This window comes from Oryx dammah, unplaced genomic scaffold (genome assembly GCF_014754425.2).
Source record: "Oryx dammah isolate SB20612 unplaced genomic scaffold, SCBI_Odam_1.1 HiC_scaffold_24, whole genome shotgun sequence".
NCBI lineage: Eukaryota > Metazoa > Chordata > Mammalia > Artiodactyla > Bovidae > Oryx > Oryx dammah.
Genome location: NW_024070208.1, coordinates 31,173,988 through 31,191,910, shown reverse-complemented (window position 1 = coordinate 31,191,910; position 17,923 = coordinate 31,173,988). Strand labels below are relative to the sequence as shown.

General features: G+C 43.9%; 1 protein-coding gene across 3 annotated transcripts in view; it reads left to right on the top strand.

Annotated features, from left to right (window-relative positions):
* Window positions 1–17,923, top strand: part of MTUS2 (microtubule associated scaffold protein 2) — a 379,312-nt gene that overhangs the window by 131,551 nt on the left and 229,838 nt on the right. For 2 of the 3 annotated variants that reach the window (XM_040266722.1, XM_040266724.1), the window contains one exon: window positions 13,599–13,796. In XM_040266722.1, coding sequence (XP_040122656.1) covers window positions 13,599–13,796 — 198 coding nt within the window. The remainder of the gene's footprint in view (window positions 1–13,598; window positions 13,797–17,923) is intronic. The other variant, XM_040266725.1, reaches the window with a different exon arrangement.

Genomic DNA, 17,923 nt, shown 5'->3' with positions numbered 1-17,923 from the left:
CACCGTGTCAGGATATAATCTGTATTCATGGAAATAAGTATACCCAGCGTTGCTGAGAGCATGGTAGTCTTGTATCAACTGGGGCACCCTGAGAGAACTGTAATATTTTTTGATGGAGATAGTTAAAGTGTCAGAATCAAGTTTTTAAAAGACAAGATGAGAATACTTTACTCTAGAAATAACCAGAGAAGCTCAGTCAGAAAAGGTAAGTTGAGACAGTTTTTTTCAACTTATTTTGTTTTGAATTCTTCTTGGTAAAGGTAAATTTTATTTTGGAGCTCAACATACTGGGTAAGCTTGCCTCTTTGGTAAATTTTTTCAAAAGGCAGGTTGAATCCTGCCAAATTTTAAAATGTAGGGCTATCAGGTTAATGTAACATATATTGAAAGACAAGTAAACTTGATTCAGTTCAGTTCAGTCACTCAGTCGTGTCTGACTCTCTGTGACCCCATGAATCACAGCATGCCAGGCCTCTCTGTCTATCACCAACTCCTGGAGTTCACTACAACTCATGTCCATCGAGTTGGTGATGCCATCCAGCCATCTCATCCTCTGTCGTCCCCTTCTCCTCCTACCCCCAGTCCCTCCCAGCATCAGAGTCTTTTCCAGTGAGTCAGCTCTTCACATGAGGTGGCCAAACTATTGGAGTTTCAGCTTCAGTATCAGTCCTTCCAATGAACACCCAGGACTGATCTTTAGGATGGACTGGTTGGACCTCCTTGCAGTCCAAGGGACTCTCAAGAGTCTTCTCCAACACCACAGCTCAAAAGCATCAATTATTTGGTGCTCAGCTTTCTTCACAGTCCAACTCTCGCATCCATACATGACCACAGGAAAAACCATAGCCTTGACTAGACGGACCTTAGTCAGCAAAGTAATGTCTCTGCTTTTGAATATGCTATCTAGGTTGGTCATAACTTTCCTTCCAAGGAGTAAGTGTCTTTTAATTTCATGGCTGCAGTCACCATCTGCAGTGATTCTGGAGCCCCCAAAAATAAAGTCTGACACTGTTTCCACTGTTTCCCCATCTATTTCCCATGAAGTGATGGGACCACATGCCATGATCTTAGTTTTCTGAATGTTGAACTTTAAGCCAACTTTTTCACTCTCCTCTTTCACTTTCATCAAGAGGCTTTTTAGTTCCTCTTCACTTTCTGCCATAAGGGTGATGTCATCTGCAAATCTGAGGTTATTGATATTTCTCCCGGCAATCTTGATTCCAGCTTGTACTTCTTCCAGCCCAGCGTTTCTCAAGATGTATTCTGCATATAAGTTAAATAAGCAGGGTGACAATATACAGCCTTGTCGTACTCCTTTTCCTATTTGGAACCAGTCTGTTGTTCCATGTCCAGTTCTAACTGTTGCTTCCTGACCTGCATATAATTATAACAATTTAAAACAGAAGCATAGTATTAATTTTTGAAAAGTCTGAGTGGTCATGATAATGTCAGAATGGAAGCTCTTCGTATAGTGACCAGTGTTTGGAATGTAATCAATGAATCCAGTATCTCTCACCTGGTCTCCCCAGTCTCCAAGGGCAGGTCTGCCTGCTGGCTTGTTTGTATCCCTTTCTTCCTTTTCATGTGGGTCTCTGTACCCCCACCCCATGGCCTCCTTTCGGTTCTTGATGCATTTCAGCCCCTTCCTGACAAAAGGCTTCTGTGGTCAGCACGCCTTGCAGAACACACTTCCTCCAGCACACTCCAAGGCCGGCCCTGTCCTCTCCTTCAGGTTTCAGCATAAATGTCATGGCTCCAGAGACTTCCTTGGTGGTCCCGTGGTTAGTACTTTACCTCCCAATGCAGGGGTACAGGGTCGATCCTGGTTGGGGAACTAAGATCTCACATGCCTCATGCCCCAAAACCGAAACATAAAACAGAAGCAATGTTGTAACAAGTTCAGTGAAGTCTTTAAAAGTGGCCCACATCAAAAAAAAAAATCTTAAAAAGACATAAATGTCATGGCCCTGGAAAGAAACCTGACTGTGATCCCCCTATTCAGGGCCCCTTCCCGATCAGGTACTTTCTAACACATTTTCCTGTTTGTCTCCTTCAGCAGTTTATATCGTGGCCTGTAATTCTTATTTTGCCTCTGCACACTGGCCATCTCTCACCCCACTGCAGTGCATAGTATGTGAGAAAATCACTCAGTTGTGTCTGACTCTTTGCGACCTCATGGACTCTACAGTCCACGGAATTCTCCAGGCCGGAACACTGGAGTGGGTAGCCTCTCCCAGGGGATCTTCCCAGCCCAGGGGTCGAACCCACGTCTCCCACATTGTAGGCAGATTCTTTATCAGCTGAGCCACAGGGAAGCCTGAGAATGCTAGAGTGGGTAGCCTATCCCTTCCCCAGGAACTGAACCAGGGTCTCCTGCATTGCAGGCAGATTTGTTACCATCTGAGCCACCAGGGAAGCCCGGTCCGTGAGAACAGGCATTTAGAACTGCAGTATCTGTTGAATAAATGTTAACAGTAGCAGCAACAGTGGGAGCTCTTGTGTGTGTATGTGTGTTTTTTTTTCCATCATTAGGTAAAGTTGATAAAGTGTTGAGATGATTTGGAGCAGAAGCAGGCAAATTAAGGACAGATAGTAAATATTTTAAGCTTTGTGGGCCAAACAGCCTCTGTTACAACTACTCCACTCTGCCATCATTAGAGCAGAAGTGGTCACACCAAGTGAACGAGCATGGCCAGGTTCCAGTAAAGCTCTTTTTACAGAAATAAACGGCCAGCCTGTGGGCTGTATTTTGCTGACTGAATGCAGTTTCAGAGAATCACCAGTGTTTGAGATGTTCACATCATTCCTTTATCCAGTATTTTATTCATTCTGCTGTTGAGCAGAGGTTTTCTGGGAACCTGGTGTGGGCCAGGTGCTGGTCTGTGTTTGGGATGCACAGATTAAAATATATAGCCCAAACTTGGCAAAAATATATAGAGAGATATCAGTAATTACAATAGGAAGAGTGATGCATTTGATAGAAACTTTCAGAATGCACATGAGCGGTGTCCCCAACTCAGCTCAGGCAGGTGGGGCCTCTGGAAGGCTTTTCCAGATGAGGAGATGAGATGAGTTCTGCAGGATGAATAGGAGTTTACCAGAAGGGGTAAAGGTAGCATGCGTATACCTGTCAGAGAGAGAGGTCATGAGTTTGGTGATGCAGGTCCCTTACAGGGACCGACTACTCAGTCAGAAGTACTGGAAAATGCTTTATAGGGTGGGGGTGGACACTTAGTCATTGGACACAGGCAGGGCTTGAGCTTCCTTGGGGACATTTGGGTAGAAATCTCCAAAGGGCAGAAGTGGGGACTGGAGAGAGGTCTACGCCAAAGGTCAACATGGGAGTCGTTGTCCCCACCTCAGTCTGAGCAAATGGGTAAGAGAGAGAACAGAGTAAGGAAAAGGTCACGAAGGGGACCATGTGCCCACATCTAAGGGGTAACTGAAGGAAGAAGCCTGCAAGAGGCAGGACAACCACTGCAGGGTGGCTGGCTGGGGGGGGCCATGGGGAAAATGCAGTGTTTTAGTCTAATGAAGAGGGAGCATCCAAGGCAGAAAAATGGTCAGATCTGTCTCACAGGAGACAGGACAAGGAAAAATGAAAAGAGGCGGTTGGGATGGGAAATTAGGAAGCAGTTGGTGACCTAGTTTTGAATGAGCAATTTTAGTAGAATGTGGGGGCGGAAGTCACATATTAGTGAGTTGAGAAGTGAATGAGAAGTGAATGAAAATTGAGGGAGTGGAGGCAATGAGAATAGACTCCTGTTTCTAAAAACGCCCTGGTGGAGAAGAGAGCGCAGTGCTTGCTGCCAGGGAACGGGGGCTGTGTTTTGTTTTGTTGTTCAGACTGTGACCCAGGGGATCTTTCCGACCCAGGAGTCAAACCCATGCCTCCTGCACTGGCAGGCAAATTCTTTACCACCGAGTCACCTGGGAAGCCTCCCCCCACCAAATAAAAAATAGAATGAAAATAGTTTATTGGCATCATTTAAGTGCCATATCATTATTTTTATCATGGTTTTACTTAATTTCATGAGAACTATATAGCATCTACCAAGAAAAATTTTAATCCAATGGGAAAACATCCCTGTAAAGACAGACCAACAGTGAAATTCCTGAGATGGTCAAAGAGATGAAGAAGGAAATGGCAACCCACTCCAGTATTCCTGCCTGGAGAATCCCATGAACAGAGGAGCCTGGTGGGCTACAGTCCCTGAGGTCACAAAGAGTCGGATACAACTCAGCACGGACATGTGGTCAAGGAGCATATGGCATAACTCTGGTTCCTTTGGAGTCTTAATGACACCGGATGACCCTGGGACATATCTTGGAGGCTTCCAAAGAACATTCGGTTTGTTTTGGCATTTGTATTATTAATAGTTTATCTATCAGTATCACCGTTGCTACATACTGCTGAAATGGACGCTTGTAGTGGCTGTGTTTTCATTGTGTGTTTGGCCATCCCCACTTTGGCTTACTTTTGTTGCGACTGAGCATGCCTAATACTGGCAGGGCACACCAAATGCCTAAAGCCCAAATGCACGTTTCCGCAGCCAGGACCCAGAGACAGCTTCAGTGGCTCTGGGGTGGGTCACAGGCTTAACAGCTATTCTACTTATTTGGACAAACACTGTTAGTATACATAATAAATATTGAGCACCTACTGTTTGTCAAGTTGTTTTAGGCCCTTAGGATACAACCGTGAACAAGACAGACGAGATCCCCAGGCAGTTACGACGCAGTGTGATTTTGTGCTGTGACCACAAAGTCTTCCGGGCCCAGGGGAACAGAGGAGGGGATCTCACCCCAAGCTGGGGGGCAGGAGAGTTTGTCGGGTGTTGTGTGGTGTGAAGGAGTGAAGGATTTGATGTTCTTGTGGAACTTCCCTTCCTCTTTCTCCTGGGATGGATGTGTTGTTTCCTTGTTTGTTTTGCTGGAGTATATCCTTGGAAATTTCCAGAGAGAGTTCAAGGAAAGCAAACTCGCTGAGATTTTTGCCTTTCTGAAACTATCTTTAGTCTGCATTCACTAGATCAAATAGAATTTTCTGGGTTGAAAATGAGTTTCTTTCAAAACATGTAGACTTCTTAGTGTTGCTCAAAAGAAATGTGGTGACTATCTGAGAATTTTTTGGGGTGGGTGTGGGGGTAGGAGACCTGTTTTATTTCTCTCCAAAAGTTTAGAATCTTCTCTTATCCTTGGTGTTTTAAAAATTTCGTTTGTGTGTGTGTGCATGCATGCACTGTGTGTCATACAGAGAGTGAGAGAAGATAGAGAGAGAGGGAGAGAGAGACAGAAATACGGCAGACAGAGATAGGGAGGAATTCAGAGAGGTGAAGGGAAGGAAGGGAGGGTAAATTGATTTATCTTGCTAGGACTTGCTAAACTCTATTTCCCTTCAGCTTTGGGCAATCATCTCATCATCTTGCGTTTTGTTTAGTCCAACTTCTCTGTTTTCTCTGTCTTCCTGGAATTTCTATTATTTGGTATTTGGACCTCCCAAAGTGGTGAACTTAAGTCTAGTTTTTCTTTCATTTAAAAAAAATTTTTAAAGATTTTTTTCATGTAGACCATTTTTGAAATCTTTCTTGAATTTGTTACCATGTTTTGATTTTTTTTTGGCTGAGAGACATGTGGGATTTAACTTCCCAGGCAGTTCAGTTCAGTTGCTCAATCATGTCCGACTCTGCAACCCCATGAACCGCAGCACACTAGGCCTCCCTATCCATCACCAACTCCCGGAGGTTACTCAAACTCATGTCCATTGAGTTGATGATGCCATCCAACCATCTCATCCTCTGTCATCCCCTTTTCCTCCTGCCTTCAATCTTTCCTAGCATCAGGGTCTTTTCAAATGAGTCAGCTCTTTGCATCAGGTGGCCAAAGGATTGGGGTTTCAGCCTCAACATCAGTCCTTCCAGTGAATATTCAGGACTCATTTCCTTTAGGATGGACTGGTTGGATCTCCTTGCTGTGCAAGGGACTCTTCTCCAACACCACAGTTCAAAAGCATGTTCAGCTTTCTTTATAGTCCAACTCTCACATCCATACATGACCACTGGAAAAACCATAGCCTTGATTAGATGGACCTTTGTTGGCAGAGCAATGTCTCTGCTTTTAAATATGCTGTCTAGGTTGGTCATAACTTTCCTTCCAAGGAGTGAGCGTCTTTTAATTTCATGGCTAAAGTCACCATCTGCAGTGATTTTGGAGCCCCAAAATATAAAGTCTGACACTCTTTCCACTTCCCAGTGAGTGAAGTCTCTCAGTCGTGTCCTATTCTTTGTGACCCCATGGACTGTAGCCTACCATGTTCCTCTGTCCATGGGATTTTCCAGGCAAGAGTACTGGAGTGGGTTGCCATTTCCTTTTCCAGAGGATCTTCCCGACCCAGGGATCGAACCCAGGTCTCCTGCATTGTAGGCAGATACTTTACCATCTGAGCAACTTCCCAACCAGAAATCAAACCCATACCTCCTGCACTGGAAGGCCGAGTCTAAACCACTGGGCTGCCAAGGAAGCCTCTATTGTTTTTCTTACATGCTCTCTCTTTCTTCATGCTTTTCCTCCTTTTAGACAGTCTCGCTAGGCTTTATTTTCTAATGCTTCCCCTGAAAGCCTTGTTTTGGCACATCTTCCTGATGTCTGATTGCGTCTTTTCATAGCAGATTTCTGTTCCTTTTATTGTTGCAACATCTTCCCAAATTTCTCTAAGGGCGCCTCTTTCAAGATATCTCCTGTTTCCTAAATTCTCTCTGTAGTCTCAGGGGCAGATTTTGTTTCTCTTGATTTTTTGGTTGCTTGGGTTATGCGGTGAGCTCTTCTCAAAGTCTTTGTGATCAGTCATGCTTGCTGTTGACTTGGATGAACTTGAAGTCCATTTGTTCGCACTCTATAGGAGTCTGTTTCCCCTCACCCTGGGGCTTGGTACCGCTGGGCAGGTGGAAGGTAAATTCCTGATGCTGGGTGCTGCATGGGCAGATGAAAGCCAGGGGTTCTTCCCCTGTCTGCCTCCCTGTCTCAGCCTCTCCCCCCTCCTTCCCGGGATCCGAGGCTCTGTGGCCCTGGCTGTCCGGCTGGAGGTCAGCACGCACTCTGTCTACTGCAGCACGGACGGCTCTCCTGTCTGCTGCAGGCTGCACGTCTCCTCTGCCCACCGGCCGGGGACCTCTGTTTCTGTTCCAGAAATTGTTGAAATAGCCGCCTCAGTAAGTAGCTCTTTTCTCTCTCTTGTCCTAGGTTTAAATATGTAAATTGCTTAAGAGAAAGAAGTCACTAAATGTTAGCTCTTATTATGAACTGTACTTCTTCAAATTGAATGACTCTGACTTTAAGGCATCTTTGGTAAGAAAGGGACAAACTGCCTGCATTCTGTCCACCACCGTGAGCTGGCAAGCCTCCTTTTCCACATGAATCTAGTCACCAGCACCTCGTAGGGTGCTGTTCAGTAGTGTGAAATGGCTGTTTCCTCAGGCTTGCAGAATTCCGAGAACTGTGCTGTTAAACGCATTCCGTAGAGATGCTCTATCATCATAATCTCCTGAGTCTTTTCCTTAGCCAAGAGTGCAAGGGCTCTGAATTTTTTCCTGTTTTGCAGTGCGACAGCCAGTTATCAGAAAACAGATGATTCAAGGGCATTTGCTCATAAAAATATTGTTCCTTTCAGTGAGCTTTGAGACGCTGATGGTTTCCCCGAGAACCATGGATATAAATAGAATCTAAGGCTTTCTCCATCCACACGTATACCCGCAGCAGTTTAGAAGCGTCGGTAGGTTTAGAGTCATTTACAAATAATTGACTAACTCTGCCATTTCTGTAAGGTGTCCTCGTACAAGGTCACCTGTATTTGACTTCTCTTTTAAACAGCTTCTAAATGTATGCAGATCTGTCCATCAAAAGCATGGCATTTGTAGTATTTATATTACTTGTCTCTTCCTCAAATGTCCTTCTGTTTGCAGCACTCTCTCAAGCCTGCACCCGACCCTCCGCTTTCCAATTTCCATTTCTTACCCAAAGCCTTTGAGGAATTTATTCACTGACCAATTATGTATAGAGCGGTCAACGCTCCCTAGTGGTGATTTTATTCTTCTACGGTGGAAAACACATCACTGGATGTTTGTGAATCTCTGGATTAAATCCAGCCACTTAAGGTGAGGCAGCAAGATCGAAACAGAAATGCGGATGTAGATACTCAGATCTTAGTTAGACTCTAATAATGCAAAAATGCTTGGTCTCAGTGTATACTATAAGTACTATAAGAAAGTAAAACTCAAGATTTGGACCTCAATTAAAGACATACTGCATATATGGGTTTATTTGGTTTTGCAGATTGCTTATTGCTCAGTTAGCAGCATTCTGTTTTTACCTTTAGATCCATTCCTCTGCAGCTCTAAAAACATGAACCAAACCAAAATAAAACAACTTTCACTAGTTCCCTTTCTAGCCTGGGTATTAAACAACGCCAGTGACCTGGATTGTGGACAGACACACCTGTCATGAGGTTAGCATTAAACTTAAAAATAGTTTCAGGCATTGCTTTAGATTTTCCTGAAGTCTCACCAAAGGGTTTTATTGTCATCTCTTTGCTTCATCATTGGACGTGTGTTTCTGACAGTGACCTAGGTCTGATCTTGGCCCAGAAGCCGTTTCTTAATTTTGATCTTGTTTATCATTTAGAGACACTTTGAATTTTCAGTGTGTTGTAACTTCTTAACGTTTAACCATTACTTTATGTTCACATCTTTAGCTTGTCTCTCTGTTCTTCTTTCTTACCAGAATAGTAAGCAGCCGGGTAGCATCTTCATTTCTTGGCCTGGAAATCTCCTTAGCAGGAGTCCTGAATTCTTTAGATACAATTTCTACATTCCATGCCACAGCAGGTAACATTGTTGCTAAACTTTCAGCCACCCTTAACAAGGACTCAGTTCAGTTCAATTCAGTTCAGTTCAGTCTCTCCGACTCTTTGCGACCCCGTGAATCTCAGCACGCCAGGCCTCCCTGTCTATCACCAACTCCCAGAGTTCACTCATATTCATGTCCATCTAGTCAGTGATGCCATCCAGCCATCTTATCCTCTGTCGTCCCCTTCTCCTCCTGCCCCCATCCCTCCCAGCATCAGAGTCTAACTTTCCATCAATTCCCTCACTTTCAACCCTCACCAACAGCTTCCTCAAAGGCCTTCCTGGGAGTGAGGCTGTCTTAACCATTGGAGCACCAGGGAAGCCCCAGGATATGCATTTTTAGATGCAGTTTCATTTCTGTCATTATAATGGGTAGATGGTTTTATCCTCATTTTTCTTTTCTCCTTTATAATTTACGTGTTTATCTTTGGTTGCTCTGGTTCTTCCTTGCTGTGTGAGCAGACTTTTCTCAGTTGCGGTGAGCAGGGGGTACTCTCTAGTTGCTGCGTGCGGGCTTCTCATTGCAGTGGCTTCTCTTGTTGCAGAGCGTGGGCTCTAGCCTCACGGGCTGCAGTGGTTGCAGCTCCTGGGCTCTAGAGCACTGGCTCAGTAGTTGTGGCTCACAGACTTAGCTGCTTTGTGGCACATGGGATCTTCCTGGACCAGGGAGCAATCCCTATGTTGTATTAGCAAGTGGATTCTTACCCACTACACCACCAGGGAAGTCCTGTCCTCATGTCTTCTATGAGGAAATGGATTCAGAGAGTTTGAGTCTGTCCTGAGATTATACAACTTGATGTTACCATCAAACCCAGATCTTTAGTACAATCCTGAAACTTGCTACTTCCTTTCTTTCTTTAATTGTGTCTTTCTCCTCTCCTGTGGGATGGTTGCAGCTTTAACATTAAAAGTTTTTGCTTATTATCTCCCAACGTGGAGGAAAAAGCAGCTGCTGTTTATTCTTATTCGAGAGGAAAAAGCAGCTGCTGTTTATTCTTATTCGAGAGTAAAGTGAGAGAAGGTTTCTTTCTTAACCACTCAAACAAAGTGAACCACCTCTCTACAAAGTATCTGTGAAAGAAAAAAGCTCTTTTTAAAAGCAACTGGGAAGAACTATAATAAAAGTTTTTTAAAAAGGATAGTTTGATTCTTATAATGTGTTGTTCTGTGTGTATAAATATACCAGAAAATACCCACTTCAGATGTAAAATCAGGAGAAAATGGGCCTTGGGTAAACACCCTGGGTCATTCTACTTGATGATTTTGCCTTTCTTCAGCTCTTTGCTTCCCATTGCGCTTGGTCTGGCCTCTGTTTGGGCCTGTTTGACCCCTTATTCTAGACCGTGGTTATTTATCAACAAATGTCTCTATGCCAGTAGGTTGTAAGCCCCTCTTGGGGACCCCTGCTTTGTTTCTGAATTTCCCATGGTGCCTTCTAAAGTGCCTTGGCCATGGTGGTGTCTGTCAATGCATATTGAATTGGATGGATATCCATTTCCATTCTTAAAGGTTTTTTTTACTACCTGAGATGTCAGAAACATGGGACAACAATGGATGGATCGTTATCAATATCGTATTGAGCCATAAAGCACCATAATCTCGTTCTAGTTGACTGAGATATTTCTAGCATTCCAAAGTCATATTTGAAGGAGAATCAATACAAAAGGGGAAAAGGTAAGAACAAATAACCACTTTTCATTTTTCCTCTAAATGTGAAGATTTGCGTTCTTCAAAGGATTCATCTTTCAAAAGAAAACCAGGATTACTTTGAAAGAGTGACACGTCTTTTTAGCACTTAATAGCAGCAAAATCTCTTTTGTTGTTCAAACAGGAGTTTGTATCTTTTTGGGGGGGGGGGGCGCAAAATCTTGACAGAATGTATAGCCTTGATGAAAATAAAAGACGTAAGCACACATAAGCTCCTTTGCATGGGATTTGAATATTTGATTCTAGAGATCTTTTGTAAGTGTTTGAATTAATTTTTGGAGTTACTTAATTTCCCCTTTATGGTCATGTTCATTTGGAAGAGACTTTGATCTGCCACACAGAGCGTCTCTTCCATCTCCCTGTTAGAAGGGGTTTTTGTGGAGGACTCACAATGCCAGACCAAGTCCTCCGTCTGTCACGGCCCTTTGAAAGTGAAGATGCTGATAGAATTTGTGACAGTCATTGCTGCAGCTCAGTGTAAGCCTGTTATTGAACACAAGAATTCTTTATTCTTTAAAAAACTTCTGTTTTCATATAACAACTCCATTGATGTATAATTCATAAGGCTAGATAGGAGTCACCCTTTTAAAGGATGCTGTTCAGTGGTTTTTAGTCTATTCACAGCATTGGGCAACCACAACCACCATCAGTTTTAGAACATTTTCATAGAAACCCTGTGCCTGTTATCAAACCCTCCCCTTTTCCCCAAACTCCAGCCCCTGGCAACCATTAACCTACTTCCTGTCTCTGTAGATTTGCCTCCTCTGGACATTGCATATAATTGAATCATGCAACGTGCGGCCTTTTCTGTCTGGCTTCTTCCATTTGTTGTAATGCAGTAGTCCCTAGCCTTTTTGGCAGCAGGGACGGAATTCATGGAAGACAATTTTTCTATGAACTGGGGGGTAGTGGGGGGATGGTTTCGGGATAATTCAGGTGTGTTACATTTATTGTGCAACTTTATTTCTATTATTATATTATTATGATGTGAGCTCCACTTCAGGTCATCAAGCATTAGATTCCAGAGTTAGGGGGGGCCCCTGCTTTAATGTTTCACGATTCATCCATATTGTAGCCTGTCTCAGGGCCTCGGTCCGTTTTATGGCTGAGAAATACTGTGTGTGTTAGCCTTCCTCAGTTAACGCACCTTTGTGTTGCTTCCACTTTTTGTCCCTTATGATTTAGGCCAGTGCTCTCTCTGTCTCTTTCCTCCTCCCCTCTGCCTTCAGTCTTTTTTCCCTTCATTGTTTTCTCTGGAGGTTCTTGTGCTCTGCTTGTATCAATACATTTCTTCCAGAAAGCTTCAAACCAACATCCTCTGGGGTGGGACCTCTCTATGGCAGTGGTTGCTTTATGGGCTGTCAGGACCCTGGTGGGTTTGAGTTAAGCTCTTTGGTGTCCACAGAGATGCCGTGGGTGTTCTTTTTGATGACCCTGAGGATTGGGCTTCCCTGGTGGTTTAGCTCTAACGATTCCACCTGCAGTGCAGGAGATGCCGGAGACTTGGGTTTAATCCCTGGGTCGGGAAGATCCCCTGGGCGAGGGCACAGCAACCCACTCCAGTATTCTTGCCTGGAGAATCCTATGGACAGAGGAGCCTGGCGGGCTACAGTCCCTGGGTTACAAAGTGTCAACACAACTGATCGACTAAGCAACCACCAGCACCTGGGCCTCAGGATTTCTGTGTGACAGACACATCGGTGGCACGGGTACTGCTGAGCCGTCTGCTCTTAAGTACAGACCGCTTGGCCTCTGTTCCTCTTTTTCACCCTAATGGCTGCTTTTTCATGAATGACTGCCCAGTGGGCCCCTATATGACAAGGTAGCCTTTCCCCTGAGCCAAGCATCAGTCCCAACTCCTTTCCAAGACATGCACATAGGTCCTGGCCAAGATTCGTGACCCAAGGTCACTTTCAGAAGGGCCCCAGTCCAATCCCATAGTCCTATTCCTAAAAGCAGAAGTCAGGAAACCACAACTGTACAGACCCCACTTTCTCTGGACACAAGTGTGACCCCAGCCTCCCTCTCAGGGGAGCTGATGCCAGAGGAAGGGGCTCCATAGGCCAGCCTAGAGTCCGTTGGTTCTCTCTGTATTTCCACACCTTGTTGTTCAGTTACGTGTCCAACTCTTTGTGACCCTATGGACTGCAGCACATCAGGCTTTCCTGTTCTTCACCTTTTCCTGGAATTTGCTTAAGCGTATGTCCAAAATGCTTTCTATATGTAGACTGTTCACTGAAATTTTTACACCTTGAATTTTCTTTTTTTTTTTAAACGGATAGTCCATTTCTTAAATTAGTAGGCAACCTGATTGAGCTTTCAATAGATAATGAAGAGTTAATTGTAGCATAAGAACATTGATGAAGGGTCTGAACATAGAAAATATGGCTGCAGTGAAAGTTAAGTGGCTTGACTAGGAATATTGTACAAAACCGTAGGCTGCTTGGCTCTTTCCCCCTTTAAGTGTCATTAAAAAGCACTTGTGTATTGATAACGTTCTTACAGTCCTACCTGGTGTTGAGAGACTTCTCGTAGGATTGGGATGATCCTTGCAGTGGCTAGATGTGGAGCTTGGCTGAAACACAGAGGTGCTTAAATCATGGATTTATAATAATGTTTTATTATTTCAACATTAACCAGCTTTGCATATAACTGGGAACTAATTTTAAAGTTTTGAATGCATTCTCAGTCACTAAGTTGTGTCCAACTCTTTTGTGATCCCAGGGACTATAGCCCGCCAGGCTCCTCTGTCCATGGGATTCTCCAGGCAAGAATACTGGAGTGGGTTGCCATTCCCTTCTCCAGGGGATCTTCCTGACCCAAGGATGGAAAGCCTAGCATAGCCCAAAATAGATAACTAAATAAACTTTTAAAAAGAGTAAATTATGGTTTGTTTATGCTGGAGCTGGGTTAGTATTCACAATCTGTGTATTCTCTATCTTGCTGTCAACTGAGGCTTTTTTTTTTCTTCCTGTTTTGGGTTCATTTTAGCAGATTTAAAGAAAGCTTCCAGTTCAAATGCTGCAAAATCCAACCTACCCAAATCTGGACTTCGTCCTCCTGGCTACTCGCGTCTCCCTGCAGCCAAGCTGGCGGCCTTCGGCTTCGTCCGGAGCTCCAGCGTGTCCTCGGTGTCCAGCACCCAGTCGGCGGACAGCGCTCAGCCCGAGCCCAGCCGGCTGGCCAACCGTAAGTGGGGCGGGTGGGCAGGCGACACTGCCGTTCCAGACAGGCCTGACCAGTAGAGAGAGAATCAGCACGTGTACACGGGATTGCACTTTCTGTGTGCATAAAGTAAGAATTTGGGTTGACTACCTTACTCAACCATGCTTGGGACTTTAAAAATAATCTACTGTAGGGGAAAAAAAGCCTGTTTGGCACTACCATTTTCCAAGTTATATGGGGAGTGAATGTGCCTGAAAAGGACTTCTAAATTACTCTTAAATCTAGAAAGTGACTTATGGCTTTCTAGAGGCTGATTGCAGGAGCCCTTTGCCTCATGCATTCTAGGTAAGAAGCCACAGAAAAATCCAAAAATGTTATTACCATGTTGTGCTATCGTGAAGCATATTAGATGTGAAATATAGTGGAAAGAATCATTTTAGTCACCTGTGATTATCCATTATGCCTTCCTGTTGGTGGAGCACTCAATTTCTAAAAGTCAACTCAAGGATGCTAGAAACAGGGAAGCCCAGCTGAGCTTCTTCTAAGTCTGTGCCAAGGAAGGTCCCCATGAGCTGAGATGGTGTCAGTCTAGACCTGCTTCCTGACACTGGTGGTGTAAGCTGAATTTGAAAGTATGAAGTCATAGCCTTCAAGCAGGTCCCAGCAGCCCCTGTCCCTAAAGAAGACTCGGAGGATGCCCTTGTTCACCTGAACCATCAAGGCCCAAGCAGCTTTTTAGCCTCATCGACTGGATCTGAAGCTGTGACACCTCAGATGTCAAGTAGTAATGATTTGCATACTACTTAGCAGCTTTCCTGTGGAGAGCTGTTTGAAGGATGATATGAGCTGAATCAAGTTGGAATAAGAGATGGTGAGGGGGGGAGAGAGGAGGAAGAGAGGTTAAGAATGAGATGGATTTTGTATTATTTGTTCTGTTTCCTTTCTCTAAGCTTGTTTTTTTTCCCCTGTTCTTTCTTGGGTGGAGCATTTGTACACTTGGTCTAACTTTTGGCCTTTCTGGTTATTCCTAAAAGTAATGGGTTATATTTTCCTTCCTCTTAATGTGTTTGTAAGCATTTCTGAGAGGTTGTTCACTTGGTTCCCTGAAGGGGACCTGCTTTCACCTGGGAATCATTTTAGGAATCCCGCTGGGATCAGGGGTTGCATCACAGTATGTGTACACATCTCAAAATCTTAACACAAATATACTAGAGAACTGTTTGTAAATGTGTGACTCTTATTTCTAGGGGGTGTGTGTGTGTGCACGCGTGTGCATATTAACAGTCTGAAGGTTTTGAAACAGAGGAGCAATGATCTGTCATCATTTTCAATAGAGGTTCCCAGGGGCATATTTCTCTCTTAGATGGAGCATAAATGATAAAAAAATATCTCTTATGGTATATGTCTTTCCAAGGAAGGAGTTAAGATTTTGACTTCTTAAAAAAAATTAACCTTAAGGTAAATTGAGCCCTGTCCCCACAGCAGGTGCTTTTTTCAAAAGGAGAGGTAACAGGTGAGAATGGAATAATTCCAGATGTGCTTAGGGCATTTCTTCTCACCTGTGCATCAAAGGATGCTAGCCAAAGACTCCCTGAACACCCAAGGAGACAAGAGCCATGTGCCAGAGAAAATAACTCTTAGCTTACAAACTTCATTGTAAAAGCAATATTTACTCTCTTCAGAACTGTTTTCTATTTCTAAAAAAACATATGTTAGAACTGATTTTTTAATTATTTGCTGCCTAACTGTATATAAAATTGTCCTTCACTAAATCACAGAAAAACTTCACACTTATTTATGTCTTAATACTCCTGCTGCTAAGTTGCTTCAGTCATGTCCGACTCTGTGCGACCCCATAGATGGCAGCCCACCAGGCTCCCCCGTCCCTGGGATTCTCCAGGCAAGAACACTGGAGTGGGTTGCCATTTCCTTCTCCAATGCATGAAAGTGAAAAGTGAAAGGGAAGTCGCTCAGTCCTGTCTGACTCTTCGCAACCCCATGGACTGCAGCCTACCAGGCTCCTCCGTCCATGGGATTTTCCAGGCAAAGAGTACTGGAGTGGGGTGCCATTGCCTTCTCCATGTCTTAATACTATTAGCTATTAATATTATGCTTCTGCTTGTTACTAGATTTAATGTCAGGAAAACTTTTGCTCCTGATGCTTTGATGACAAGGATGAAGTAAAATACAAAACTCTTGGGAGAGCTGAAAGTCCTTAGATTAACTCCTAGGAGCAAATGTTGCCAGTTTAGCTCATGAAAACAGCTAATATGATATCAGAGTTCGTTCCATTTTGTTTCCTGTGTACCTTTCTTTAGGCATTATATTCCCCTAGGGTTTGTTTTAGGAATATGGCTATAATAAGGGATTGCACAACAGGCAGGAGATCCCTCAAAATCTGAAACATGATTATAATGGGAAACTGTTTGCAAATGTGCAGTTCATGATTTTAGATACTCATGTGCCTGTAAGTAGTCTTGACACTGTCCATGTGGCTGTGAATGCTGTATGCGGGACACTTGAGTGTTTTGTTATGAATCTCCTGGTGTCTCCTGGGCTACCTTGACTTGCTTCCAACTCTTCTGTGTGGTTTTTCTGTGTCCTGATGGGCAAGCAGTGATGACTGTAAAGGGGTGGCCTGGAAGCCCTGACTGTGCTCTTACATGGAGTCTGCCCTCTACCTGGGGCTCAGACTTAGCACCATTCATTCAGCCCCCGCAGGGCAGAGGCTTCCCAAGGCAGGTGCCCTGATGTATGTGTCTTCTCATCTTCTCCACAAAGTTTTGGCAGTTGGAGCCAACACAGGGAAAGAAATCATCTGTTGGTCCTTAGAATCTGAGGGTATTTTACCATCCTGTCCACCCCTTCATTTTATAGCTGAGCAAACTGAGAATGACCTGGTCCCATCCTGGGACCATGTTCTTCCTCTGTTTGGTTATTAAAGCTGCCATACATGGTAAAGACACAGCCATGATGTGGAGTCTTTTCTATTTATTAGGGAAGCAAATCTTAGAGTCCAGTTGGCATGAGAGGGCCCTTAGACCCAGCCCGCCTCTCCCTGCCTCGTCCCTTCCCAGGTGTGTGTTCCCGGTGATGACCGGATGTGTGGCGGCCACTACAGGTGAGGCAGCGCTCCTTGTAGGGTCACCCTGGCTCCCTGAAACCCCCTGCTAGTAACCTGGTCTCTCTGGGTTAACACACAACCTTTATCCTCAGTGTGCTACAGGAGACCCCCTCGCCCCTCCTCTATAGGTTCATCATGGGAAGATGATGAGGTTGGCCAGTTTTGAACCACAGATAAAACTTCAAATTCCGCTAGGTTGTGACCCACTGTGTGTTGTGTTTTTTTTTTAAAGATTGAAAGTGAATAGGAAGAAAATAATCTTCTAACTTAAAAGTTAAATTTCACCTTAAAATCATAGTATTTCAGCAGGTCCAGTATGTGGCTCATCATTTTTTAAATAGTTATCAGAGAAAGGAAAAAGATTCTTCATTATGCTTTAGGCAGTGGAAGCTTCGAGAAAAACAGTAGCTATGGAATTTAGTGTTAGCAATAGCCCAGAGTATACAGGGTTGTCAAATTTATCAGCAGTTAGGTTTGTAGACTTGATTTTCCCAGTGGATAAGGAGGTGTTTTTTAAGAGAATAGCACTGATATATACACACTACTATGTGTTAAATAGATAGCTAGTGGGAAGCTGTTGTATAGCGTAGGGAGCTCAGCTTGGCACTCTGTGATGACCTAGAGGGGTGGGATGGGAGTGGGTGGGAGGGAGGCTCACGAGGGAAGGGATATACATACGTTTATAGCTAATTCATGTTGTCCAACAGAAAGCAATATGACATTATAAAGCACTTATATTCCAATTAAAAATAAATTTTAAAAATAAAAATACCAATTTAAAAAAAGTTAAGACCTTTGGATGTGTGTGTGGGACGGGGGGACGGATGGGAAAACTTACAGTTTCATGAATTAATCATTAATGAAAATAGATCATATCACCCAAGGATAGGATAATTTATGTGGAGTTTATCTCTCATTGTGGATTCTGAATAGCACCTAACCTATTGGTGCTCAAGAAATATAAAATATCATGAAGAAGGTGACATTTGCAGCTGCCTTTTTCAATTTCTCCTCGTCTTGTTCTCTT